Genomic DNA, 25,331 nt, shown 5'->3' with positions numbered 1-25,331 from the left:
GTTGCAGAACAAAGAAGTCAAACGCTTCTCCCGCGACGCACAGAGTCGGGGGGTCGTTTTTACGGAATGACGCCGGACTTCTCCGTTCAACTGACTCGTTTATCAGGTCCTGTACAAAATACACTCACGGACACTTGTCCACGCCTCGGAGGGCGGCTCAAAATGCCCCAGGAGATTCATCGGCGGAGTTGCCCTTCAAGTTAAGAGTAACAGATGCCCGCCCGCTGCGTCGAAACACAATGTAGAGCCTGGGCACGGGAAGCTCCGGCCGCCTGTCCTCGCCGACGGGGGTGGACGGGAACAGGCCAAGCCTTCAGTCTTCGTCGCTGTCACTGTCACTGTCGGAGTCTGCTCTCAAGCCTTCCAGGATCTTCCTGCAAGGTAAACAAATGCAAAAGTTCCACCAAGGGATAGAGTGCATGCCCACCAGTCTGAGGGCCTGGGAGCTAAGCCGGCTCAGCCATTTTTTTAAAATGGCATTTAAGCACTCGCTATGTGCCAAGGTCCGTTCTAAACGCTGAGGTAGATACGAGGTAATCAGGTTGGTCACGGTCCCCGCTTCCGTGAGGCTCACGGTCTTAATCCCCATTTTCCAGATGAGCGGACGGAGGCCCAGAGAAGTGAACCGACTTGCCCGAGGCCACACAGCAGACAAGGGGCAGAGCCCGGACTAGAATCCAGGCCGGCGCTCCGTCCCCTAGCCCGCGCTGCCGCGTGACCTCGGGCAAGACCTTTCTCCCTCCTGCTTAGACTGGGAGCTCCAGGCGGGCCAGGGACCCTGCTCTACCTAATTACCTTGGATCCATCCCAGTTGAGCACATAATGAGCACTTATTCAATAACATCATTATTATTTCAGTCAATCTCAATGCTTTCCTGAGGTGGCCGGGGTCCCATTTAAACCAACGGGCTTCTTTTAGCTGCGGTCTATTCGGGGCCTGCCGATCTAGGAGTTGCCATGGCCAGGGACTAGGGAAAGCAACAGGTGGTTTTAATTTCAGCAGGTGAAATGACCCGGCCCCACATCGACCCTAGGGCCAGGGCAGACGGCTTTCCAGATTTGTTGGATCCCGTGCATCTCGTCGGGGCTGGGGGGAGAGGAGATTCTGGAGAAGGAGTGGATCTCTGGGAAGACAAGATTCTGGCCCGATTGTTCTCTTCCTCGCTAAGCCCCGTCTTTGTGGCACGACTAGACTGTGCATTTACGTGGGCAGGGAATACGTCTGTTGTTATACCGGACTCCCTCGGGCGTCCACTTGCCTGTTTTATTTTCAATGAGGTAAATTCAACTGCTTTAGCGTGGAACCTCTGACTCAGTATAATGAATACATTACGAGGCTATATTTCTCTCTCAATTGAGGACGCAATTCTGGGTAATTTGGTAAAACAAAAGAATAGGGCTGGCACGGAGGTGCTGAGAGAGGGATAGGACCCAAGGGGATGAAATATTAATCAAGGAAGACCTCCTGAAGGAGATGAGATTTCAGAAGGGCTTCGAGGATGGGGAGAGCTGAGAGGTGGCAGATTTAAGCCGGAGGCAAGTGTGAACAAAGGGTCAAAGTGGGAGAGAAAAGCCTTACTGAAAGTCCATCTCCTAGAGGCCTTCCCCGACTAAGCCTTCGTTTCCTCGCCTCCCACACTCTTCCACGTCGTCCTCGCGCTTAGATTCGCTCCCTTTAGTACTGCGCTCGGCCCACAGTAAGCGCTCGATAAAAACGACGGAACGGATGAAGGCCGGCGGGAGGCCGGCTCTCTAAGAACCCACCCGTGAACGAGGAGGACCCGGCCCGCTTACTTCTGTTCTTCGGAGAGCGGGAAGTCAGACATCACCCTCTGGGCGAGCGCTTCGTGAATGGGTAAGATGAGGGCACCGGCCAGCTGCACCACTTCCACGGCTTGACTTGGGTTGTTGTGTTCCTTCGCGCTGTCCAAGAACTCGTTCAGCAGTTCGCTTCTACGGACGAAAGGTTAACGGCGAACTCCGTTTCCCCGAACCGCCCGCCCCTTGCCGCCGCGAGGTTTCACGGAGAACCCCGAGCGGCTCGGGACGTCTTCCCCGGGCTCCTATCGGAGGGGAAGCCGGCCGCCGACCGGGTGGCGAGCGGGGGCGGCGAGAGACGGGAGGACGTCCACACCGAAGAACGCGACACGCTTTTAAGCTCATCCGGGGGTAGGGAATGTGTCTGCTTATTTTCGGATTGTCCTCTCCCGACGGCTCAGTCCTGTGCTCTGCACAGTGAGTCCTCGATAAACACGATCGAATGAAGGACAGAACCGAAGCCCGATACTCTCGGGGAACCATTCAACCAGCGTGTTAATCCCCCACTGACCCAAACGGAGGCGAATGGGCCGGCCCGATCCCTCCGAGGGCTCACCTGGGAATCCTGTTTTGTTTCTTGAAGAGCCCCAACATTTTCCTGTGGGAGGAAAGGGAGTCAGTATATCCGCGTCCCCCGTTTTGCTGTCTTCACCCCACCGTCCGTCGGCCGTGTCTGCGCAGAAGAGCCGGAAGGTGTGGCGGGGGGGGGGGGGGGGGGGGGGGAGGCGGCCCGGGGCTGCCGGGACCGTCTCCGCCGGCCTGGTGCTCGGGGAGAGGGGACCCGAGAGAGCCCCGCCGGGAAGGGCAGGACACGGGCAGGGAAGGGATGTGAAGATGGGGGAGGAAGGGAGTCGGTGCTGTCCGTTTGGCGCTTTTCCAAAATCAGACTCTCTGAGGGCAGGAAGCAAGACTTGAACTCGCCTCGCCGACGGCTCCCAGTTCCGGGCCTAACCTCGGGTGCGCGTGGGAGGCGGAACTTTAATAATAATTACGATTTTGGTATTTGTCAAGGCACGCTGTTTGCCGGGCACTATACCGTACCAGCAAATGGAGTTGGACGCCGTCCCCGTCCCACGGTCTTAATCCCTACCTTCCAGATGGAGGGAACTGAAGTCCAGGGAAGTGAAGTGACTTGACCAAGGTCACACGACAGACGAGAGGCAGAGTCAGCGTGGCTCAGTGGAAAGAGCACGGGCTTTGGAGTCAGGGCTCATGAGTTCGAATCCCAGCTCTGCCACTTGTCGGCTGTGTGACTGTGGGCAAGTCACTTCACTTCTCTGTGCCTCAGTTCCCTCATCTGTAAAATGGGGATTAAGACTGTGAGCCCCACGAGGGACAACCTGATTCCCCTATGTCTACCCCAGCGCTTAGAACAGTGCTCGGCACATAGTAAGTGCTTAACAAATACCAACATTATTGTTATTATTATTATTATTAGAGTCAGGATTAGAACCCAGGTCCTCCTGACTTCCGAGGCTCAGACTTAGGCACCAGTCTCATGTAAGTGCTCTCTTCCGTCCTACCACGTGCAGGACTCAGAGACCCACCTACACTCAGCTCCCATGATGCAGCTGAGGTCCGTACCCCTGCGCCGATCATCACAGCCACGGTCGGGGGCTCCTGGGTGTCCGGACAGTACTGACTCCCCCCACACTGGGTTGGTTTTTCTTTTTTATAAATGGTATTTGTTAAGCGCTTTCTCTATGCCAGACGCTGGTCTAAGCACTGGGGTAGGTACAAGGTGGTCAGATTATTAATAATAGTAAGAATAATGATGGTATTTGTTAAGCACTTTCGGTAGGCCAGGCACTGGTCTAAGCGTTGGGGTAGATACAAAGTGGTCATACTATTATTAATAATAATAGTAATAATAATGTTTATTTGTTAAACGCTTACAATGATTCAAGCACTGATCTAAGCTCTGGGGTAGATACAAGGTGATCAGGTTGTCCCACTTGGGGCTCACAGTCTCCATCCCCATTTTCCAGATGAGGTAACGGAGGCCCTGAGAAGTGAAGTGACTCGCCCAAGGCCACACGGAAGACAAGCGGCGGAGCCGGGATCAGAACCCACGTCCCCTGACTCCCAAGCACGGGCTCCTGGTCTTCAATCCCCATTTCAGAGACGAGGGAACTGAGGCCCAGAGAGATGAAATGAGCCACCTAAGGTTACCCGGCAGACAGGTGACGGAACCGGGATGAGAACCCGGGTACCGCTGACTTCCCGGCCCGTGCTCTACCCGCTACTTACAAACAGTAAGTGTTTAACCAACACCATAAAAAGCAGAATCAAAAGACAGCCGGCCCCCGGCTCGGCCCCGCCAGCCGCAGCTCTCCAATGTCGCGTTTTTTGCCCGATACGTACCAAGCTTCCTGGGTCCTTCCGGCCCTCAGGAACAGGATGGCGATATTGGACAGGGATCTGGCCGTCCACTCCGAAGGCCCCCGCCCTCCGTCTTGGTTTTCGTGGGTCGACTTGATGTCGGCGGCACAGTCGGCAAACAGCGCCTGCAGCTGAAAAGACAGGCCGGCCCCGAGCCCTTCGCTGGCTTTGTCGGTGGCTCCCACCCAGAAGGGACGCAGGCACAGAAGCGGCTCGGCAGAGGGGAAGAGCGGGGGCCTGGGGGGCAGAAGGTCACGGCTTCCGCTCCGCGACCTCGGGCAAGCGGCACTTGACTTCTCTGGGCCTCAGTTACCTCATCTGTAAAGGGAGACTGGGAGCCCCACGTGGGATAGGGATCGTGTCCAACCTGAGTTGCTTGTAATCGCCCCAGCTAAGCTTAACGGATAGGATAATTACCGTTATCACTATCACCACTCGCAAAGACTTCGGGCAGGCCGAGTCGGGAGCCAGAAAACCGGCTTTCCCTCTGCCTCCGGCGGTCAGGAACGGCCAAGAGAAACGGCACATTTCCCCTCGCTGGCACTTGGGGGTCAAAAGCTGAGCGTGGAGTCACGTTAACTGCCCGCTTTGGTATTGGCAGCGTGAGCGGAGGCTGCAGTGCCGTTTCTCTGGCTGCTCTGAAAGCAGCGTGGCTTAGTGGATGGACCGAGCGTGGGTCTGGGAGTCAGAAGGACCTGGGTTTTAATCCCGGGCCCTGCCCCGTGTCTGCCGTGTGACCTCGGGCAAGTGGCGCCACTTCTCTGGGCCGTACCTCACCCGTAAAATGGGGATTGGGACCGAGAGCCCCACGTGGGACTGGGACTCCGTCCAGCCCGATGATCTCGTATCCATCCCGGCACTCACAACAGCGCTTGGCACATGGCGAGCGCTTAACGAACGCCACGACTGTCGTTACTAGGTCTGAGAGGGCATGGGGGGGCCGGCCGAGAGAAAGGGTCCCGGCCCGCTGACCCCCAAGGGACCGAGGCCGGACTGGCTGCCGCTCCCTGTGGTTTACCTCCGGGGGGTGTTTATCTCTCGCCATCAGCTCCAGGATCTCCTCCTTCACCTCCGCTCGCCCAGAGACACCAAACCCTTTGCTATCTGAAAAGCAGCGGGAGAGAGAGACGGAGGGAACCCGGAGGGAGATTCGAGACTCGTGTGGTAAGGACGGGTTTTCGCCAACCCGACTAGGCCTCCGCTTCGATCGGTTCCCCGTGCCATCGGAAGTCGTGGGCGGGGAACGTGTCAGCTATTTCTGTTGAACCGTCCTCTCCCGAGCGCTTAGCACGGTGCTCCGCACGTAGTCGGCTCGCGGTAAATACCGCCGATCAAAGCTGCCGATGATCTCCGGGGTGCGAGGAGGGAGGAGAACAGTGAACCCGCCTACCGGGCTCTGTTATGACGTACTCTCCCAAGCGCTTAGCACAGCGCACTGCTCACAGTCAGCTCTCGATAAATAGGATGGGTCGATTCCCACCCTCCCCACCCCAAGCGGGACCCCGGCGGATCCAGCTGAGGTCTACACCCCTCCGTCGCTCAGCGCAGCGGCTGAGGGAGTAGAAAAGTCTTGTCCCCGTCGGTCTCAGCTGACCCAGACCCCGAACCACTCCCAGACTGGAATGCCACCCTAAACGCAGGGTCACCCAGCCCAGGGGAAAACCCATCTTGGGGAATGGATGGCAAAATGAGAAGCCACGTGGCCTGGTGGCTAGAGCCCGGGCCCGAGAGTCAGAGGACCTGAATTCTACTCTCTGTGCCGCCATTTGTCTGCTGGGTGACCTCGGGCGACTCACTTCACTGTTCTGGATCTCAGTTCCCTCATCTACAAAATGGGGATTAAGACCGTGAGCCCCACGTGGGACAGGGACTGTGTCCAACCCGACTTACGTGTATCCACCCCAGCGTTCAGGACGGCGGCGGACACACGGTAAGCGCGATTATCGTCAGGACGGAGGGAAAACGGGAAGACCCGAACGGGGCGCCGGGAGCTCTGGCTCACCTTTCCAGATCTGGGGGATCATGTCTAGCTGGCTCCCCATGTCCAGGGCCTGGAGGAGATCCACGATGGCTTGGGCGTGAGGAAAGTAGACCTGGCGGAGACACGGGGGCCAAGTTTGAGCGGCTCGGTCCGCGGAGGAGCCCGCGGGTGGACCGTCCCTCCGCGTGCCCCGGGCCCGCCGACCACGGAATGCCTCACCGAAGGGATCAGCTCCTTGTACCACTTCAAGGTCACGTCCAGTTGCTCCATCAGGCACAGGAGGCCAAAGAACTTGCCGCTGCACGGGAGGGGAGCACATTGGCACCTTTCTTCTTTGGTTTGTTTCAAAGGGTATTTCTGAAGCGCCTCCTCTGTGCCGGGCACTGTACTAAGGGCTTGGGTACTTTGGATGCCATGATTCTCCTTCGACTATCCTTTTTTTAATGGCATCTGTTAAAAGTGCTGCTCTGTGCCAGGCGCTGTATTAAGCGCTGGGGTAGATACGGGATAATTAGGTTATGTTCTATCTACCCCAGCTCTCGGTACAGTGCCTGGCACAGCTTAAGCGCTTAATGCCATTGGAAGAAAACAAGAATTCACCTGGATCTCTGGGGAGGGTGGTGGTGTGGGAGGAAAGAAGAGTGGGATAAACTGGTGCAGACAGTGCAACTTACTAATAGAAGACCCGCTGACTGTCATTGCCGATGAATTTCCAGTTGTCTCCCGTCCGCATCAAGTCGTGTACTTGATAGGCAAGTTCCAGATCCTTCAGGGAAAAGCACTGCGAGGCGACACGCGACGAATACAACTCAGCTGCCCCGACGTTTCGAAAGCCGCCTTCCGCGCCACAGCCGACAGGTCTTCTCCCGTGAGAGACGGGAGCTGCCGGAAAGCACCTTAGTACGGTGCTCTGCACGCGGTGAGTGCTCCGTATATACAATTGAGTGGTCGATCAGTCACTCGATTAATCGTTATCACTGAGCGTTTGCTGTTGCAGGGCACGGTCCTGAGATGCTTTTCGGCAGTGGGTAGACACGTTCCCTGCCTGATTCAAGCTTACAGTCTAGAGGAGCGGTGATCGGCATAAATCAAGAAAAGGAACTCCATGTAAAGTGACATTTACCTATACAAAAATATTCTGAGTGGAAACTGAAAGTTTCCTCCCGGGTGACCTGCTAAAAAAAATACTTGGAACACGATGATGATAACAGTGGTATTTACTACATGTTTACTATGTGGCAAGCAATGTAAAAAGCACGGACGTAGATACGATATATCACCGTCCCACATGGAGCCCGCCGCCTCCGAAGGAGGAAAAACGGGTATTTTAAGCTTCCCTTTTACAGATGAGGAAACTGAGGCTCAGAGAGGCTAAGTGACTTGCCTAAGGTCACACAGCAACAGGTCTTGAGAGGAGAGGGATGCGGGGGACAGGAAAGTCTCAGGGAAGAATGTTCCCCAAGGACAAGGGCAAGAAACCCCTTTGGTACTGGAGTAGGGTGTGGAGAGGAGTCCTGATGTAGGAGGGAAGGGAAGAGGACTTCGAGACTGATCCAGAGCACGGGTCTGGAAGTCACAAGGACCTGGATTCTAATCCTGGCTCTGCCACTTGTCTGCTGTGTGACTCTGGGCAAATCACTTCACTTCTCTGTGCCTCAGTTATCTCATCTGTAAAATGGGGATTAAGGCTATGAGCCCCATATGGGACAGGGACTGTATCCAACCTAATTATCCTGTATCTACCCCAGTGCTTAGAACAGTGCTGGACACATAGTAAGAGCTTAACAAATACTACTGTTGTTGTTATTATTGTTATTATTATTTAAGGCAAAGCCACCCAGGTTGGGACTGTGGAAGGAAGTCCTGCTGTGAAGATGGGAAAGGGGGAGAGGAACCCATCAACCCATCGAGGGTATTTATGGAGCGCTTACTATATGCAGGGCACTGGACTAAGCGCTTGGGGAGGAAGCGAAGGGACAGAGTGCAGGTCAAGCCGTTCTGGAGTTCCATACATATTTGGCTAGTTTTTCAAGAGGAAAACCACAAGGGAAAAATGACACTTACCACCCTCATTGCAGCCTGAAAGAACTTATCTGAAAGAAAGTCACAAGAGCTTCGGATTATTCAGGAAGAAAAGGAGTTGTCTAAATCAGCATGATTAAGAGACAGAGCTCAATCACATTTACTGAGCGCTTACTGTGCACAGACAGAGCACTGCGCTTAACTGCAAGTATCTTAAGAGTATAATTGAGGTTTGGACTACTTGCCCTTGCCACCCAAGGTCACACTGCAGACAAGGAGCGGAGACGGGATTAGAACCCACGTCCTTCTGACTCCCAGCCCCCTGCACTATCCACTGGGCCACGCTGCTTCTCTATCTGTATCCCGTTTTCACAACCTAAACTGAGGGCTTGCCGTCGATGTTTAGTGGCTGAACCTCTGCATGTTTGCAGAGCGGGACGGTAAGTACTCTGGATGAGGTCTGTGCTATTCACGCCTTCTGAGGAATAAGCAACAGATTTTTCCTCTTAGAAATGAAGATGACCAACTACTACAGAACGTACCGTCATCTAGATCCTGTGGAAAAAACCTCTTTCCTTGTATTTCATTCATTATTTCGTAGATCATCGGGGCCGGTCCTTTGGTAGATGGAACTGAAAAATCACAAAATGAATATGGAATTGAACGTGGCCGGGGAGGGACCTATATTCTCTATACTCAATGCCACAGCACCACAAATACAGCGAAACCAAAACGCCAAAAACACGAACGCACCGAAAATCTGCTCCTCTCACCCTCGAAGTTCCCTTGCCTTCCCTCGCCCACGTCCTGCCTCTGGCATGGAATGCCTCCCTCCTCAAATCTGACAATTATTCTTCCCCACCTTCCAAGTCTTATTGAGGGCCCATCTCCTCCTCCAAGAAGGCTTCCCTGACTAAGCCCTCCCTTCCTCTTCTCCCACTCCCTTCTGCGTCACCCTGACTCTCTCCTTTTGTTCATCGCCCCTCCGCAGCACTTTTGGACACAGCTCTAATTTATTTATATTAATGTCTCCCCTTCTAGACCGTCAGCTGGTCGCGGGCAGGAAAGGCGGCTACCGACTCTGTTTTATCGAACCCTCCCAGGCGCTCAGTACAGTGTTCTGCGCAAGGTAAGTGCTCGATAAATACGATGGATTGAGTGAGCGAAAATCCTGTGAAAGGAGCACTTCATTTTGATCTAGCTTTGCTTGGATCACCTTTTGAGTATCTGGGTGATTACACTCGGATTAATTGAGAACATTCGGGAATCCTCAAATTACCAGCGCATCACCCACAGACAGAGGACTTGGATCGTGTTCCTGTCCTCAGGACCACTTTCTTCATTCCAACAGGAGCTGAGGCGCAGAAGGGATGATGACGGAAGACTCTTCCGGAAGAAAACTCACCCAGCTTTTCCAGCCCATTTTAGAGATTCTATAAACCTTCTATAAAATAGAATGACCCACCAAAGGTTCCTCCTTACTGTGTTTATAAAAGATCTCAAGGAGATGGTAGTATGTGGCCAGTGAAGGTTCTGAAAGAGACATGAGATAGGTTTTGAAAAATTGAAATGATTTAAAAACAAAGTAATAACAATTTACACCCCTATGTACGTTTTACCTTTATCCCGTTAGTACGTAGATGTGATTCAGTCTTGGGCACTGTCACAAAGCCAGAATTCTTATATAATGAAAGAAAAAGCCTTATTTCCATTCCCCTAACTGGAAAACTCGTTGCGGGCAGGGACTGCATCTGTTCATTGTTATATTGTACACTCCCAAGTGCTTAGTACAGTGTTCTGCACACAGTAAGAGCTCAATAAATATGACTGAATGAATGAATAAGGACTATGTTAACCACCTGATGACGCCTACCTCGTAAAGCGAGGTATTAGTTCTGATTCTCGACTCTGTCTGGAAATTTCAAGCTAATGCTACGCGAGAAAAGAAAACTCGAGTCAAATACCACCCCATTATCATGTATGCCATCCTTCCTCTCGACACACTTGGGGGCACCTGGATACAGAAATGGTATTTAATGGCTCTGTGAGCTCTCATTTTAGACAGTAAAACCACTGTCCTGTATTGAGAAGGCTGATTTTTCAGTTTTAATTGTGGTTAATATCTGGATTCACTGACACTTCTCCCCGAATATTATGTAACAAGATGCTATAATGAATGCGAGGCCAGTGGTTTAAAAACAAACCTAAGCCATGTTTCAACACGCCATCAATCCAAACTTAAGAATCAGTCACTCAGTGTAGGGTATACGATGTGCAGAACACTGTACTAGGTGCTCGGGAGAGTACCACCCAGAATGGACGGGACCTTCTTTAACTGTCGCACATCGCCTCACGAATGGAGTTCATTATTGTCCATGCACCTGCCACCATGAAACTACCATCTCGCTAATTGTGATAGACCAATTCAGTGCCTAAATGTTCATTCTTTCATTCAACAGTATCTATTAAGCGCTTACTGTGGGCCAAGCACTGTACTGAGCACTGGGGAGAGTACAACGGACACATTCCCTACCCACAACGAGCTCACAGTCTAGAGGGGGAGAGAAGCCTTAATATACATTAATGTATCAAAACAAAAACAACGAACACCATCCTCACCAGAAACCCACCCAAACCGAGGCCAATAACGGGACACCAAAACGATTTCTTTTGTGCAAGACCCAACAGCCTCATAAGCTACAGTATATAACTGCTAAGAGAATTTCGAGAAATACCAGCAATCTAGAACAGTGCTTTGCTTTTAGCGGAGTGCTCAATAATGCCAGTGACTGAGTAATGGCTGATTCCCACAATTCAGGCAATTCTTCTTTAGAATAATGTGGCTGTTAACTGTTATCCTTAACAAACTCTTCCAGCTCAGCATTTCCTCAACGGGAAGAAGGGCCCGCGGCGTATGCGACGGGAAACGGTGAGAAAGCGGTGGGCGGAATGTCAACCCCATACATGCCCAGACTAGCAATGGGACAACAAGGGTGAGTACAGCCCGAATGAGCAGTGTGGCCTAGTGGATAGAGCGCGGCCCTGGCAGTCGGAAGAACTTGGGTTCTAATCCTGACTCCGCCACTTGTCTGCTGTGTGATCCAGGGCAAGGCATTTCACTTCTCTGTGCCTCAGTTCCCTCATCTGTAAAATGGCGATTCAGACTGGGAGTCCCAGGTGGGTCAGGGACTGTGCCTGACCCCGATTAGCATGTATCCACCCCAACGCTTTGTACGGTGCTTGGCGCTCTGGACCGTAAGCTCGTTGTGGGCAGGGAACGTGCCCGTCTACGGCTGTACTGCACTCTCCCAAGCTCCGCGCACAGTCCGCGCTCAACAAATACAACGGAATGAACCTAGTGAGTGCTTAACCAATACCCCGGTTATCATCATCACCACCCACCCGGGGCACAGACTTTCCGAAGCAAGATCACTCGGCCTGTCCGTCAGAAGGCCATCCGGACCAGATTCCCGAGCTCGCCCTCACCTATGTTGACGGCTTTCATTTCATTCAGAGTCTGTAAGGCAGGGATCCTCCCAGCCATGCCAAATTTCTTCAGGGTCTTCAGAATGGTGTTAAAAGTCTGCAGGTTGGGCTTCACCTTCTGGGCGGCCATTTGCTTCAAGAGATCCTAGCAAGTCAAAACCGGGACGATCAGTTCAGGTGAACGACCTGACAGGGTGAGGTGACGACGCCGAATACCACGATGCACGGGAGGGATGGGCTTTCCCCGACGGTGGGGCCAAGGCGGCCGAACAGGTCAGTTCCCCAAGTTTGGAAAACAAGCACTCAGGGAAACTAGTGTTTTTACTGAGGTAACTGAAGCACAGAAGTGACAGGCACAAGGTCACAGAGCAGACAAGTGGCAGAGCCGGGGTTAGAACCCAGGTCTTTCTGACTCCCGGGCCTGTGCCCTATCCACGAGGCCTTGCTGCTTCTCAGGAATGGGCCTGTTCCTTTGAACAGGCCAGTGTTCTTTAGTTTATCTCCTAGATACCCACAATAATAATAATAATGATAATGTTGGTGTTTGCTAAGCACTTACTAGGTGCAGAGCACTGTTCTAAGCGCTGGGGGAGATACAGGGTAATCAGGTTGTCCCACGTGAGGCTCACAGTCTTCATCCTCATTTTACAGATGAGGTCACTGAGGCACAGAGAAGTGAAGTGACTGCTCACGGTCACACAGCTGTCAAGTGGCAGAGTCGGGATTCGAACCCATGACCTCTGACTCCCAAGCCCAGGCTCTTTCCACTGAGCCACGCTGCTTCCCAGTCCACAGTACCCGTGGACTGCCAGGTAAGATAGAAGAAAGAACCGTAGATCCCCCACCTAGGCTGTAAACTCGTCGTGGGCAGGGAATGTGTCTGTTATTTTATTACTGTACTCTCCCAAGCACTTAGTACAGTGTTCTGCACAGGGTAAGCACTCAAAAAATACGATTAACCGACCAACCGGACAAGTGATTGAAGCTCGGTCGCATCCCCGCCTCTTTCGGGCGCCTTAAAAATTTCACCTGGGGACGTTTAAGGTGTCACCGCAACCTCTCTTATCTTCAGTATCTTGGGCCGGGAGGTGAGTCGAACCCTGGTTCTAGTAATGATAATAATAACCATCATGACGGTGGTGTCTGTTAGGTGCTCACTATGTGTCGCGCGCTCTACTGAGCACCGTAATCAGGTCCCAACTGGGGCTTCCAGTCTGAGGCGGGAGAACAGGTACTGACTCCCTACTTTGCAGAGAAGTTAAAGGAACTGGTCCAAGTTCCCGGGGCAGACGAGTGGCGGATCTGGGATTAGAACCTGGGCCCTCTGCCTCGGTCGGTCGGTCGGGTTTATTGAGCGGCTACTCTATGCCGAGCACAGTACTGAGAACTTGGAAGAGCACAACAGAACAATACGACAGACATTCCCTGCCCATATTGTGCTCTTTCCACTAAGCCACGCTGCTCCTAGCCAGATTTCCAGCCCACCGAGAAAGGCTGGGGTTGAGTCCCTCTGCCCCCTGTGGCAGAAATCCACAATCAATCAATCCTATGTAATGAGCGCTTACTGCGTGCAGAGCGCTGTACTAAGCACCTGGGAGAGTACAATGTGACAATAAACAGTCCATGCCCACGATGAGCTTAGAGTCTAAAGCAAATCCGAGCAGCGGGGAGGCCAGGCCCTAGGAGGGGGAATCCAGCAGACACAGGCCGTCAAAGGGAAGGACTCCTCTGGGTCTCCTCCACCTTGCCCGTCCAATCCGCAGGGAACGGAGCCAGTGATATCCGCCCTGCACCTTCCCAAAGAGCAACTCCCAATAAGAGAAGCAGCGTGGCCAAGTGGAAAGAGCCGGGAGTCAGAAGACCCGGGTTCTAATCCGGCTCTGCCGTTTGCTGTGTGGCCTTGGGCGAATTGCTTCACTTCTGCCCGCCTCGGTTCCCTCATCCGTAAAATGGGGATTAAGACTGGGAGCCCCCCACGTGGGACGGGGACCGTGTCCAACCCCATTTGCTTGTATTCAATAATTGACTGTCGTATTTATTACTCACCCCAGGGCTCCGTACAGTGCCTGGCACATAGTAAGGGCTTAACAAATATCCTCATAAGAAACCCAAACCACCACCACCAAAAAAAGAACGACTCGGAAGGGGACGGAGTTCTTTTTAACGTCACTCATCCAGCGCCGCTCAACAAAACCAGGATCGGGAATGACAATTCAGCTCTGGTACTTTTCCCGCGAACTGTGCTATCTACTCTAGGTTGCCGTTCGGTGAAACGGGTTTCTTTCCTTACCACCATAAGAGCCCACTTTTCTTCATGGAGATCTTTCACTGTCGCTGCCGCTTCAATCAAGGCATTGAAGGCGTGCACGTCGGCTACAAAAGCAAAAACAAATACATCGCATCTTAAAAACGAACCGAGTTCTGCACGGGAAAGCGGGTGGGGGACGCGGAGGATGGGGAGGGGCGGGGGAAGAGGGTGAGGTCTCTCTCAATGTCCGGCGGCTCAGTGTCTGGCGAAATTCTCATGTGAACGTGCTCCCCGGCGGCAGACCACACGTCCGCCCCACAGGGAAGGCCCGGCTCACATTCAGCTCCCATGATCCAGCTGAGGTCCGTACCCCTGCGCCAATCATCATCGCCGCCGCCGACGGGCGGGAGCCCCGCCGAGAGTGCCCGACCGACTGAACATTTTATTTTTTAATGGGATTGGTTAAGCGCTTACTCTGTGCCCCGCGCTGCTCTGAGCGCTGGGGAGGATACAAGTTAATCGGGTGGGACACGGTCCCTGCGCCACGTGGGGCTTGCGGTATTAATCGCCATTTTACCCAAGGGGCCCAGAGAAGTCAAGTGACTTGCCTAAGGTCAGTCATTCAAGTGACTTGCCTAAGGTCAGTCGGCTGACAAGTGGTGGGGCCGGGATTAGAACCCACGGCCTCACGACTCCCAGGCCCGTGCTCTAGCCACTAGACCACGCTGCTTCTCTTGTTCCCAACAGGGAGCAAAATCCGCCTGCCCACATCTGCATTTAAAAAGAACGCTCACCTCTCAGCCGGTCGTTCGACAGGTCTGTGTACATGTCGAACGCCTTCTTGTGAGCTCTGTACTGGAAGAGGGCAATAAGACCCAATCACCACGTTAGAAACCACCACGGCGACGCCACCCGCAGACGCACAAGCTGTCCCCCGACCCCAAAGCCCAGACGTACCTTCACCATTCCGCGGATCAGCGTGCAATAGGAATGGGCATTTTTCTCTGGCATTAGGCTGAAGATCCTTTCTGCATTGTTGTTGGCTCTAGATCCCCAAAGAAAACAAAGGGGAAGAGGAAAAAACGGTGGGAAAAGAGGCAAGGAGATTCTGAATGAACTCTCGTCAATCTCCCTAATCTTCGGTTTGTCTAATACACCTCTCTAGAGGGTAAAAGGCTGATTCCAGAGAACTCAAGTTCGGTGACTTATGAAGATGGTCGTCCTTGTCGTTTCACCCACGTTCTACCGCTTGCGCAGCCTAAATTTTGACATTTCACCGCACGCAGGGACGTCTTCCACTTCGGAGGCAAATGAATCTGGGTCGAGTCACGGGACCGGAGCCGAAGAAACTCCAGCCTCTTGGTGAGAGAAAATTACAACCCTGTATTTTTGTCTAAAATTTAGAAACCTTGTGTGAATGTCTGAAAAAATGGAAAGGCCACAGTGGCAGTTCTCAATTTTGAGATGATCAGTATGACCTATTCAAGATTTCCCAGATGCCTTCTATTTAGCACTTCACATGTGTCTGCACTTCTTGTGCAATCACTTGACATAGCAATCAAATGGTAACATTAACAATCACACCAAATACCTCCAACTCATTCCAAACTGACCAACGCCTCTCCGCCTAGATGTCGTCTCATTTTCCTCTTCTGGGTCTTCCTCCTGAGTTATCTGTAACCAGAAATGAGGCAGTTAATTAAACGACAAATGGTCACCTCCTGTTAAATACAGCAGGGAATTTGCGAGCCTGAAAGATAACTGCAGGGAAAAAGGCTTCCGAACCGAAGAGAAGGGAAGCCATTTCCTCTGAAATGCTGCAGCAAAGGCCTAGGGGACAAGCGATCGGCTCCATAACCTGGCAGTCAATCAACTGATGCTATTTACTGAGCGCTTATGCACAGAACACTGTACGAAGCACTTGGAAGGCCACAATACAACAGAGGTGGTGGACACTTTCTACTGACTGCTCACCCACTTGTCCGCTGAAGTGATTATGGCACAAACGATGGGGTTAAAATACTTTGCAGAAACCCCGGATCTTCAAAGCAATTGTTACCAGGTAGATGAAAGGGAGATAGAATGATCTTTATATGTTTATGTGATATAGTTATACAAAAACACACAGGTGTGTGCGAATATTCGATCGTATTTATATTCTGAAGCACACAGCAGCAGAGCCAACCTTGTGCTCTTTTCACTAAAATTAAGTCCCTTTCTTTCACTGGAAAACTACATTCCCAGAGAGGTTCCTAAAAAAGACACTATCTAAACCAGGGCAACCATTTCCAGGATCCTATGAATACAAGCGGCCGTTCTGGCATCCAAGCTCCAGGTGATCCCGAAAGTCGCTAAAAGCTCCGGGGAAAGGGGGAGTGTGATAATTACCGCTTCTCCCAATTCTTCACTTTGCCGAGGCTGACCTTCCCTTGGGGGCTCTTGGTCGCCGTAGAAGCACAATAAATCCAAAAGTTGGTTTGCTGTTTCCAGTGACACAGGGGTTCCTATGAGGAAACGAGACACCACGATGAACTTTAAAATGTACCGAAGTCAAGGCGTATCTGGTTAAAACGACTCCATAACCTGTCTTTAAACCCTCCCTTCACACTTTTGTAAACTTTCTTGTCAGAACACTAAGATGGAGGAAGGCAGGTCATCGTGAAAGGCCACTTTGCCGAGGGTCTGCTTAAGTGTCTTGGAAAGAGCACAGGCTCAGGAGTCAAAGGCCCTGAGATCTAATCCCAGCTCCGCCACAAGTCTGCTCTGCCAGTTTGCATCCGACTCCCGGCTGGTGCGGACCCGCACACCTGGCCGGGATGACGGCATCCTGCCTCTCGGGGGAACTGAGTGGGGGCCCGCGTGAGGCAGTGTTTGGCACAACTAAATTCCGCTCACCTGTAGGCGTGCGAGCAATTATGCTAACAAAAGTAAGCTTAGACTGCCTGGTCTCCAATAAAGCTGTTACGTGGGCCTGGGTGGTTTTATCATCCTCCTCCCTCCACAGATCCAAACCAACATCACCCCCCAGCTACTCTCTCCCCTCCTGGCATTAGAGCTTGGAGGGCACTGGAGACGCTGAAGGCATCACGAGCCTGCTTCTCTACCGGGACCACCAGGGTCACCTTGGAACTTCTTTCCACCCACTCTGGAATGTTCAAGTTATTTCAGAGGCCGATCTGCTTCAGGGCACACTGGGAAATGGAGACAGCAGTTTGCTCTGGTCCAGTGTGTTCTGAAAGGGAACGCTGATTTGTCCCATGCTCATCTCCAGAGAGGCCATTGTCCGTTTGCCGTCGTGTTGGCCCCCAAGCATGTGTTTTTTATTTTCACATGGCATTCTTTTTTTTTTTTTTTTAGCACTTTCGACGGGCCAGGCACAGTACTAAGCACTAGGATAGATTCAAGCTACTTGAGTTGGATACAGCGCTCTTTGACCTCTGGTAAGAATAATTATGACGATGGTATTTGTTAAGCATCTGCTATGTGCCAAGCACTGTTCTAAGTGCTGGGGTAGATACAAGCTAATCAGAATGGACACAGCCCCTGTCCCACATGGGGCTCAGAGTCTCCATCCCCACTTAGAGAGGAGGGAACTAAGGCACAGAAGTGAAGTGACTCACCCAAGGTCACAGAGCAGAAAAGTGGCGGGGCAGGGATTAGAAGCAGGTGCCTCTGACTTCTACCCACTAGGACCATGCTGCTTCTATAGGGGGCCAACCCAGTAGTCAAAGTATTAAGCCACGTTTTATATCATTCTGAGTTGAGGGTAGACTCTAAGGCTGAACATCTTTATAATTCTGTCCTGCTTCCTATGAACCACCCCCCCTGGATCTGCAAAGGCCACCAAATCCCCCTTTTCCCAGCCACTTCCAAGTGGCTTTGCTTCCTCAGACCACCTGCTTGTAGGAGCTGGTCAAACATGTCAACTGAAGCTTTCACTTTCCGAAGCTGGACGCGCTCTTGCAGGGCCGCCTCACTTATTTCCTCGATCTGAGGCTCGACGTGCAGTCCAAAGTACTCGGGCATCAGGCACTGAAAATGAAACATAAAAGCTTTTTAGTTATCGGCCAGAGGGAGCTTGGGGAAACATGACCAACTGACATATAAAATGATCCAAACGGTCATGAACGATCCAAATCGCTCCCCGTACTCGGTCCCCCTCCAAAACAAACAGCACACTTTGGGCAAAGCAGAATGCTCAAAACCTTCAGAGAGCACATCTTCTGCACCTTTAAACACTCCATCCCCTCCAGGACCCTTCACCCACAGATCCACAACAAACGTGAACTTTCGTACCGCTGATACAAAGAGTTCTACGGTTTATCTTCTGCAGGTCAGAACGCAAAGATACCACCTAGGCTTACCGGAATATGAGGATCAGCTATGTCCTTTTCAAAGAATTTTGGGTATGTTCTGATAACGTATTGTGCTGCTTTCTTCCCAGACTCCTTTGCCAATAAGAACAAGCGCTATACAGGTTCCGTGTCAGGGGTGAGCGGGGAGAGAAAGGCAAGAGACACATTTAGAGTCATCATAATTCTTTAAAGGAGGCAGGAGGGAGGATATAAGAACCCAATTTCGGCACACGTTCTGGCCCAAAGAGAAAATGCCATAACTCGACCTGTTCCAGAATACGAACGATTTAAACGTCTCTGGGCTTGCTGAAGCTGACATCAAACACTGCAACTCAGAAAGTTCACTTTTCCTTCTTCTCATCCCTGGCTGCACTAGATCTCAGAATAGCACAGCACTCTCTCAAATGTAAGCTCGTTGTGGGCGGGGAACGTGTCTGCTAATTCCGTTGTACTATACTCTCCCTCCAGCTTTTGGTACTGTGCTCTGCACATTCTAAGTGCTCAATAAATGCCACTGATTAAATAGTGTTCTCATCTGAAGACAGTTGTGGGAGACCTGGGTTGACCAGGTGGCCTTGATGTTTTACCAGGGGCAAATCACTTTGCTGCTCTGTAAAATGGAGATGTGAGACCTGTCCTCCCTCCCTCTTGGACTGTGAGCCCCATAGAGATGGACGGGAACTCTACCCAATCAAAGGTAAAAATTGAGCGCTTCCTATGTACAGAGCACTCTACTAAGCACTCAGGAGAGCACACTATAACAGGGTTGATAGACATGTTTCCTGCCTTCAAGGAGTCCAACCTGATTAACTTGTACCTACCCCGGTGTTTAGAAAGTGCTTGGCATCGAGTAAGCACCCAACCTACCCCAGTGCTTAGAAAGTGTCTGGCATTGAATAAGTATCCAAACCACATTTATTATTATTATTATTACTGTTGGAAAATAGGAAGAGATTTTTAGCAGAGAAGAAGCTGAGGCTATTTACAAACTATTCAGCCAAATCTCCAACTACCTTTTCCATTCCTAAACCATATTACCAGAGATTCACACTCTATAATAATTACATGGAGTTGTTATCCGTTAGACTGAGGTATTTTCTCTACTGATCCTATTGTACTTGCTCCGAGTGAAAAGCGTTATACACAACAGACGCTCGACACATACTACGGATTGCTTGAGCCACACATTCCTTAAATTGGAGTCAGGCCAACCAAAAGGTCCACTTAAAGTTCTGAAAGTGTCAAGTAAATCACGACCAAAATTACACTCTTCTGATACAAACGAACATCATTCCCAGGGGGATCATTTAAGCCTTTCGAAAACAGTCGGAAAGGAACTACTCACAGATTCGTTAGAGGATGTAGGGATGAGGAAAGGGTCATCTTGAAATGCATAATGGGCAGCTGTAGGATCCTGTGGAAAACAATAGCTACGTCACTGAAGGAGGCAGGACTGATCACGGGCCTGCCGTACCAACTCAGGAGACCAATATTTCCATTATTAGCCTTTATTCTAGGGCTGGGGAATTGGGACAACTGATTGTTTGCTAGCACATGGGTCCAAGCCCCATAGAGAGAAGATTTTCCCAGCCCTTACCCTCTCGGCAGAGAACACTTCAATCAAAGCCTAGGCCAAACTGAAGTGCAAAAGATCGAGAACGCTTTACCCTTTAGATTCTGGAAAGAGCCCCAAGAAACTTATATTTTTAAAAATAGATGTGATTCTTGCATCTGAAGTGCAATAAACTGAAAACCCATTACCCTCCTGGAGATTCTGAAAAAAATGCAAAACACTAAGTTTTTAAAAGTAGATGTGATTCTTGCCTCAGTAGTTATAATTTGTGGGTGCAAGTTAATTTTCTCTGCTTCTCTCCACCTATGACCCAATTTTGAGGAACCAAACGCATTCCAAGTGCTTAGTAGAATAAATTATGGAGCAGAATGTTGCTGCCGTATAATATAATAGCCCTGTGGGGAGGCAAGCATAGCAGGAATGAACAGAACAAGGAAGATAACAGAAATATGAAATAAATGCATAACAATATGCCTCAGATACAGACACTTCAAGTGACTTACCCTGTTTACCGTGGACGCCAAGGCTTGGAGAACGGCTAATTTATCCCTGAACAGAAGACACTTAAATGAATATAGAATTTTTCCACCCTTAGGAACATCCCACCTATCGATTTATGCCACTGTAATAAAGGAGAGAGACATCGACTCGACCAGCTTCCCTTCATCAGCATCTCAAAAATCAGCACCGAGTAACTAATCGCCTGAGTGTCCAGACTGAATACTGGGTGTCAGGGATCATATCTACCAGCTCTCCTCTACTGTACTTACTCAAGCGCTTAGTACAGAGCTCTGCACCCAGTAGGTGCTCAATAAATACCCCTGATTGTTTGAAATGAGATGCGCTTCCTTAGGGCAAATGGCAGGCAAAATGAAGCCCATTACCAAAGCACATATTTGGAACAGACACTTAATAAACGAGCACGAGAGCATCAAAAGATCAACTGAGGAAGGAATACAGTAGGTCCTGCATGTAAGGTATGTTTCTTGAAAGAAAGGAAATGTCAGAAACCATTTGGCTTTCTTTTATCAGTCCACAAGAAGCTTACCTGACCTGGGGGCTGAAGAGACTCACCAGGGATAACTCTTATATTTGCTATCTAAGCAGCGTGATACAAAGACATACCGCCCACATTTTGATGTCAGTGAAATGGTGAAGGACTCAACTAAAATCCACACTAATCGAGTTTTGCTTCTGAGGTTACATTTAAGTGAGGATGAATAGACTAGCGACGCCCTGCAATGTCTGTGATCAAAGGAACACTAAAGGCAAGGAAAAAAAAATCCAATTAAGCATCCCTAAATAGACATTCATATGTGGCAATGACCATGCTCTAGGAAAGTTGGTCAGTCAACCAGTGGCCTTTCTGCCAAACTCTTGGCCAAAAGGCCATTTCTAGGGAAACCCCAGAGTGCGGGGCCCCACTCCCAAGTGGTTCTGAGAGATCTAATGATATGTCTGGGAGGCCGTGGGCGTAAGAAGCAGTGAGGCCTAGCGGATAGAACATGGGGATGAGAGGACCCGGCTTCTAATCCCGACTCCGCCACTGGTCTGCCGTGCCACCTCGGGGCAAGTCACTTCATTCTCCGGACCTCAGTTACCTCATCGGTAAAACGGGGGTTCTAATTGTGACCCTAAGTGGGACAGGAATTGCAACCTTTTATCTATCCCCCCAAAACCCAATGGAACAACTCACCACGTTTTCCTTTTTGGAATGACAATCTCCTCTTCGGTACCTCGAGAGACATAATTTAATACAATAAGCCCAGTTCTCTCAATAAAGGGAAATTCCACAATACTTTAAAAACCAATTTGGGTCAACAAAAGTTAAACGGCTTTACCCGTGGGATCCGACGTTGTCTTCGGGAGGGATGCAGCTCCAGAATAAAGCCTAAAAACCCAAATGTGAGTGTAAATGCTTGAGGTACAGTATTAGAAGATAAGGCTGGTAAAGTATTTTATCTCCCTAATTGCCCCTTCAGTAATTTCCACATAGTCCCAACCTTCTGAAGCACTAATATACCTATCTTACACAACCCTTAAGCACTAGCCACGGACATCCCCTTATTATTCTTCCTAACTGTACTTTATTTCGGCCTCTCCCTTTAGATTACAAACTTCTTAAGGGCAGGGATCTTGCCTACTAATTCTATCACCCTCTTCCAAGTGCTTACCATACGCTCTGCACCCAGGAGACCGAGAAACTCTTGATTGATAAAATGGGTCCATGTAAAGTGGAATTAGGAGTGTGGAGCAGTTGACTTCATTTTGGGTGGCATCAGACCAGTCAACCAACTGAAAACTGCAGAGTTGCTTCCTGCCATGTGTACCCAGGGACAGGCAACAGAAGGAAGACTTTAAACAAAGCTCGGAGTGGGCAGGGAACTTGCCAACAACTGTTATATTGCACTCTCCCAAGCGCTCAGTACCGTGCTTTGCACACAGTAAGCGCTCAGTTAAAATGGAAAGAAGGAAAATTCGCCTTTCAGGCAGGGGAGATACCATTCGGTGAAATGTTGTCCTCAACCCCAGTGCGAATTCTACAGGCCTTCAGGGCATGGGCTGGGTTTGACTGGCTCCTGATGTTCTCTCAACTTGGGAAGGCCCGCAGGGTGGCATCTGATGCAATTCCAGGCCAGTTCACACATGACACACATACGCACGAATGTGTGTATGGCAGGCGCTGGCCTTCATGCATTTCTGGGAACACAAATCAATCCTGGCATCCCTTGATATTGGGATTGCTTAGCACACAGTAAGCACTTAAACCCTGTTGGTTATTTGTTAAACGCTTACTCTGTGCCGAGCACCATTCTCAGCGCTGGGGTAGATACAGGGTAAACAGGTTGCCCCATGTGGGGCTCACAGTTAATCCCCATTTTACAGATGCGGGAACTGAGGCCCAGAGAAGTGAAGTGACTTGTTAATAATAATAATGTTGGTATTTGTTAAGCGCTTACTATGTGCTGAGCCCGTTCTAAATGCTGGGGGAGATACAGGGTAAACAGGCTGTCCCACGTGGGGCTCACAGTTAATCCCCATTTTACAGATGAGGTCACTGAACCACAGAGAAGTGAAGTGACTTGTTAATAATAATAATGTTGCTATTTGTTAAGCAATTACTATGTGCCGAGCACCGTTCTAAGCGCTGGGGGGAGACACAGGGTAAACAGGTTGTCCCACGTGGGGCTCACAGTTAATCCTCATTTTACAGATGAGGTCACTGAACCACAGAGAAGTGAAGTGACTTGTTAATAATAATAATGTTGCTATTTGTTAAGCAATTACTATGTGCCGAGCACCGTTCTAAGCGCTGGGGGGAGACACAGGGTAAAGAGGTTGTCCCACGTGGTGCTCACAGTTAATCCCCATTTTACAGATGAGGTCACTGAGGCACAGAGAAGTGAAGTGACTTGTTAATAATAATAATGTGGGTATTTGTTAAGCACTTACTATGTCCCGAGCACCGTTCTAAGTACTGGGGGAGACAAAGGGTAATAATAATGATGTTGGTATTTGTTAAGCAGCGTGGCTCAGTGGAAAGAGCACGGGCTTTGGAGTCAGGGCTCATGAGTTCGAATCCCAGCTCTGCCACTTGTCGGCTGGGTGACTGTGGGCAAGTCACTTAACTTCTCTGTGCCTCAGTTCCCTCATCTGTAAAATGGGGATGAAGACTGTGAGCCCCACGTGGGACGACCTGATTCCCCTATGTCTACCCCAGCGCTTAGAACAGTGCTCGGCACATAGTAAGCGCTTAACAAATACCAACATTATTATTAAGCACTTACTATGTGCCGAGCACTGTTCTAAGCGCTGGGGTAGACATAGGGGAATCAGGTTGTCCCACGTGGGGCTCACAGTTAATCCCCATTTTACAGAGGAGGTAACTGAGGCACAGAGAAGTTCAATGCCTTGCCCACAGTCACCCAGCTGACAAGTGGCAGAGCCGGGAGTCGAACCCATGACCTCTGACTCCAAAGCCCGGGCTCTTTCCACCGAGCCACGCTGCTTAAACAGGTTGTCCCACGTGGGGCTCACAGTTAATCCCCCTTTTACAGAGGAGGTCACTGAGGCCCAGCGAAGTGAAATGACTTGCCCAAAGTCACCCAGCTGACAAGGGGCAGGGCGGGGATCGAAGCAGGACAACTTAGTCACGATAAACAGAATCGAGGGGATGGAAGCCTCATGAACAAAATAAACGGGGTAAGGGAGCTCGGTGCTGGGGGAGGCGCAGAGGAAGCTCGGTCTGGGAAGGCCTCAAGGAGGAGGTGGACTCAGGAGGGCCTTGGTGACCCCTTTGACCTCATCCCCCCCCCCCCCAACGCCCAGGGCCTGGCACATGGTGAGCGTTTAATGATCAATCCAGTTCTAATGATTGTCCCCAGACCCCTGTACCTTGTCCCGGCCGGTCCTGGGGGCGGGACGGGCCTCCTTCCGGTCAGCCGCGGCCTGGTGCAACGACCCCCTCCGAGCCTCAGGGTTGCCCACACCGACGCCATGATGGCCGCCGCGCGGGGCAGGCCGGGAAGCAACACCGCCTCTCTCCTCGTGGGCCGCCTCAGCCGGGCGGGGGGAGGAGGGAGAGGAGCAGCGCGAACGGAGCGTCCCCATTGGCCAGAGCAAGCGGGACGAGTCCAACTTCGCAACGGGGGGAGAGGCCTGCCTTCAAACTACCTCTAAGAGGACCAAGGACGAAGCCGAAGCCCAGATCACTCCTTCTTATATACATTTATCGCCGCATCGATTGTATTAATCTAAAAGATAAGAGGCCGGGGGAGAGGGTCGATTTTCGTCTCCCCCCCCCGGACGTGGTATGTTCCACGGGGCGGGCCCGCCTCGCCCCGCGCCGGCGCAGTGAGAATCACGTGGGGAGCGCGTGGTTCGGGGGCCGCGCGGAGCAGCGGGCGCGGAGCGGCTTCGTCTTGCCATCCCGGGCTTGGGAGCGCGGCGTCCGAGCCGGGACATGTTGGTGTTCAAGGATGTGCCCTGGCGGCGGCTGCAGGGCGTCTCCTTTGGGATGTACTCGGCCGAGGAAATCAGGTCGGGGATGCGGGGCGGAGCGGGAGGGGGAGCTGAGCCGGGGCGGGGCCGCTAAACTACAACTCCCGGCAGGCTTTGCGGCCCGGCCCCCCCGGCTGCCCACGGGGCCGCTGGCGCGGGGGCTTTCGGGAAACGTAGTTCGGAGCCCCAGCAGGGCTGAAGCTTGGGAGGGTTTCCTTTCTTAAGTTGTCATAAGAGTAATAATGACGACCTGTGTGCCAAGCGCTGTCCTCAGCGCTGGGGCGAGGATGCAAGAAGCAGCGTGGCTCAGTAATGAGGACTTAGGTGCTCAGCGCTGGGGGGAGGATGCAAGAAGCAGCGTGGCTCAGTAATAAGGACGTAGGTGCTAAGCGCTGTCCTAAGCGCTGGGGCGAGGATGCAAGAAGCAGCGTGGCTCAGTAATGAGGATTTAAGTCCTAAGCTCTG

General features: G+C 51.3%; 2 protein-coding genes and 2 non-coding genes across 4 annotated transcripts in view; 1 reads left to right on the top strand and 3 right to left on the bottom strand.

Moving 5' to 3' along the window:
* Positions 1-77: 77 nt before the first annotated feature.
* PTCD3 (pentatricopeptide repeat domain 3) lies at positions 78-24,391 on the bottom strand. The gene is made up of 24 exons (XM_029046585.2): positions 24,261-24,391; positions 21,707-21,756; positions 21,562-21,601; positions 20,369-20,414; positions 19,638-19,706; positions 18,302-18,406; positions 17,834-17,969; positions 16,326-16,441; positions 15,529-15,611; positions 14,895-14,982; positions 14,732-14,792; positions 13,980-14,062; positions 11,690-11,834; positions 9,686-9,736; positions 8,746-8,835; positions 8,246-8,274; positions 6,856-6,962; positions 6,401-6,479; positions 6,203-6,293; positions 5,219-5,304; positions 4,183-4,331; positions 2,375-2,416; positions 1,795-1,953; positions 78-374 (listed from the first exon to the last, which is right to left on the bottom strand). Exons 1-24 carry the CDS (start codon positions 24,362-24,364, stop codon positions 314-316), a joined length of 2,070 nt encoding a protein of 689 aa, XP_028902418.1. The 5' UTR covers positions 24,365-24,391; the 3' UTR covers positions 78-313.
* Positions 3,291-3,426, bottom strand: LOC114805573. Its single transcript, XR_003753545.1, has one exon. It is a non-coding gene; the product is annotated as a small nucleolar RNA SNORD94 (small nucleolar RNA).
* On the bottom strand, positions 14,188-14,331 carry LOC114805574. Its single transcript, XR_003753546.1, has one exon. It is a non-coding gene; the product is annotated as a small nucleolar RNA SNORD94 (small nucleolar RNA).
* A 346-nt stretch (positions 24,392-24,737) lies between the features above and the next one.
* Positions 24,738-25,331, top strand: part of POLR1A (RNA polymerase I subunit A) — a 67,392-nt gene continuing 66,798 nt past the window's right edge. Inside the window, exon 1 of the mRNA XM_029083473.1 lies at positions 24,738-24,905. Within this exon, the coding sequence (XP_028939306.1) occupies positions 24,829-24,905 (77 nt within the window). The 5' untranslated portion in view covers positions 24,738-24,828. The remainder of the gene's footprint in view (positions 24,906-25,331) is intronic.

Source organism: Ornithorhynchus anatinus, chromosome 18, assembly GCF_004115215.2.
Source record: "Ornithorhynchus anatinus isolate Pmale09 chromosome 18, mOrnAna1.pri.v4, whole genome shotgun sequence".
Lineage (NCBI taxonomy): Eukaryota > Metazoa > Chordata > Mammalia > Monotremata > Ornithorhynchidae > Ornithorhynchus > Ornithorhynchus anatinus.
This window is presented reverse-complemented; position numbering and strand designations above follow the sequence as displayed.